A 2,063-nucleotide genomic window follows, 5' to 3' on the forward strand; every position below is an offset into this window, starting at 1 on the left:
ATAGAAATAATACTAGTTAGACTACTAGTTAGATTTACACTACTAAATAATACTAGTTAGAATACTAGTTAGGCTTATACTACTAATTATACTATTTAGACTACTAGTTAGACTTATACTACTAACTAATATTAGTTAGACTACTAATTAGATTTATACTACTAAATAATACTAGTTAGACTGCTAGTTAGATTTATACTACTAAATAATATTAGTTAGACTACTAGTTAGATTTATACTACTAAATAATACTATAGTTAAGCTTGTACTAGTTATAGTGTCTTTATGTATTTCTATGATAATTGCTCAACTATGATGACGTCTACGCTGTTTAAGGTGACGACACGGCTGAACGAGCCAGAGAAGATAGAACAGCTGCTGCGCACACTCGGCACGAAACATGTCGGATACGGAGCCAAGATCCAGTACATCGACGTAGGTTTCACAACCACACTAACTGCATTTTTAATTCGCGGTGACGATGACGAATCACGAATGACCTAGGACAAACATTGTTTATTTAAAAAAAATTGTAACAATATAAACCTTTCATAGTGTACATATAGTATACTATAGTATGGTCTATACTATGTATATAGTATCTTCGTAGTGTATTTCAAGTTAATGTTTTACGGTTAGTGTATAATTAACAAATAACTAATATGTGTTATAAGGCTCTATATTACTATTCAACGATTTACTTTGGCGAAAAACCTACACTGAATATGACATTATCGGTGTCGTTTATGGGCTTCTTATCGGGTTGATCTTTAAACACTCTGGGCTCGTTATTGATACTCACACGGTGAAAGAGGCATGCACATCGCCTCATATCAATATTGATCTTACACTTGCACTTTGTCTGTGCAATATTACGGCCTAAATCCCCGTCTACGTCATCGAGATGAAGCAAGTAAAAACATTGCGTTTTTTTTTCAAATTCAAAGAACTCTGCCACGTGGTATTTTTACCCACTTACCATTAAACGTATACTTGTGCGACAATATTGATTGATGTTTTTTGTGGTGCGTTAGTGGGTTCAGTTATTTCAAAATCAGGAATATGATAATGCACTTGCCGCAAAACGTTTAATTACTTAACGAGTGCGTGAATAATTAAATGAATTGCTCTCAAAATTATTGCAAAGTCATGTAGTGAATATGGCCGCCATGCGACCTTATATGGTTTCGGCTTTGGAAAACAGCGTTAACACACACACGAACGCATGCGACGGACGGACGGACACACACACGCGAACGCACGCGACGGACGGACGGACGGTCGGTCGGACGGACGGATGGACGGACGGACGGACCGACGGACGGAAGGGACCGACGGACACACACACGAACGCACGCGACGGACGGACGGACGGACGGACGGACGGACGGACGGACGGACGGACGGACGGACGAACGGACGGACGGACGGGCGAATGGAGGAACGGACGAACGGACGGACGGACGGACGGACGGACGGACGAACGGACGGACGGACGAACGGACGGACACACACACGAACTCACGCGGCGGACGGACAGACGGACGGGCGGACGGAAGGACGGAAGGACACACACACGAACGCACGCGATGGACGGACAGACGGACGGACAGACAGACGGACGGACGGACGAACGGACGGACGGACGGACGGACGGACACACACGCGAACGCACGCGACGGATGGACGGACACACACGCGAACGCACGCGACGGACGGACAGCCGGACGGACGGACGGACGGAAGGACACACACACGAACGCACGCGACGGAAGGACAGACGGACGGACGGACGGACGGACACACACACGAACGCGCGCGACAAACGGACAAACGGATGGACAGACACATACACGAACGCACGCGACGGACGGACAGACGGACGGGCGGACGGACGGACGGACGGTCGGACGGACGGACGGACGGACGGACGGACGGACGGACGGACGGACGAACGGACGGACGGACGGGCGAATGGAGGAACGGACGAACGGACGGACGGAAGGACGGACGGACGGACGAACGGACGGACGGACGGGCGAATGGAGGAACGGACGAACGGA

At 48.0% G+C, this 2,063-nt stretch overlaps 1 protein-coding gene across 1 annotated transcript in view; it reads left to right on the top strand.

The window, feature by feature from the left end:
- Positions 1 to 2,063, top strand: part of LOC106817732 — a 56,682-nt gene that overhangs the window by 53,326 nt on the left and 1,293 nt on the right. Inside the window, exon 3 of the mRNA XM_014822458.1 lies at positions 337 to 435. Within this exon, the coding sequence (XP_014677944.1) occupies positions 337 to 435 (99 nt within the window). The remainder of the gene's footprint in view (positions 1 to 336; positions 436 to 2,063) is intronic.

Source organism: Priapulus caudatus, unplaced genomic scaffold, assembly GCF_000485595.1.
Source record: "Priapulus caudatus unplaced genomic scaffold, Priapulus_caudatus-5.0.1 Scaffold2, whole genome shotgun sequence".
Taxonomy (NCBI): Eukaryota; Metazoa; Priapulida; class Priapulimorpha; order Priapulimorphida; family Priapulidae; genus Priapulus; species Priapulus caudatus.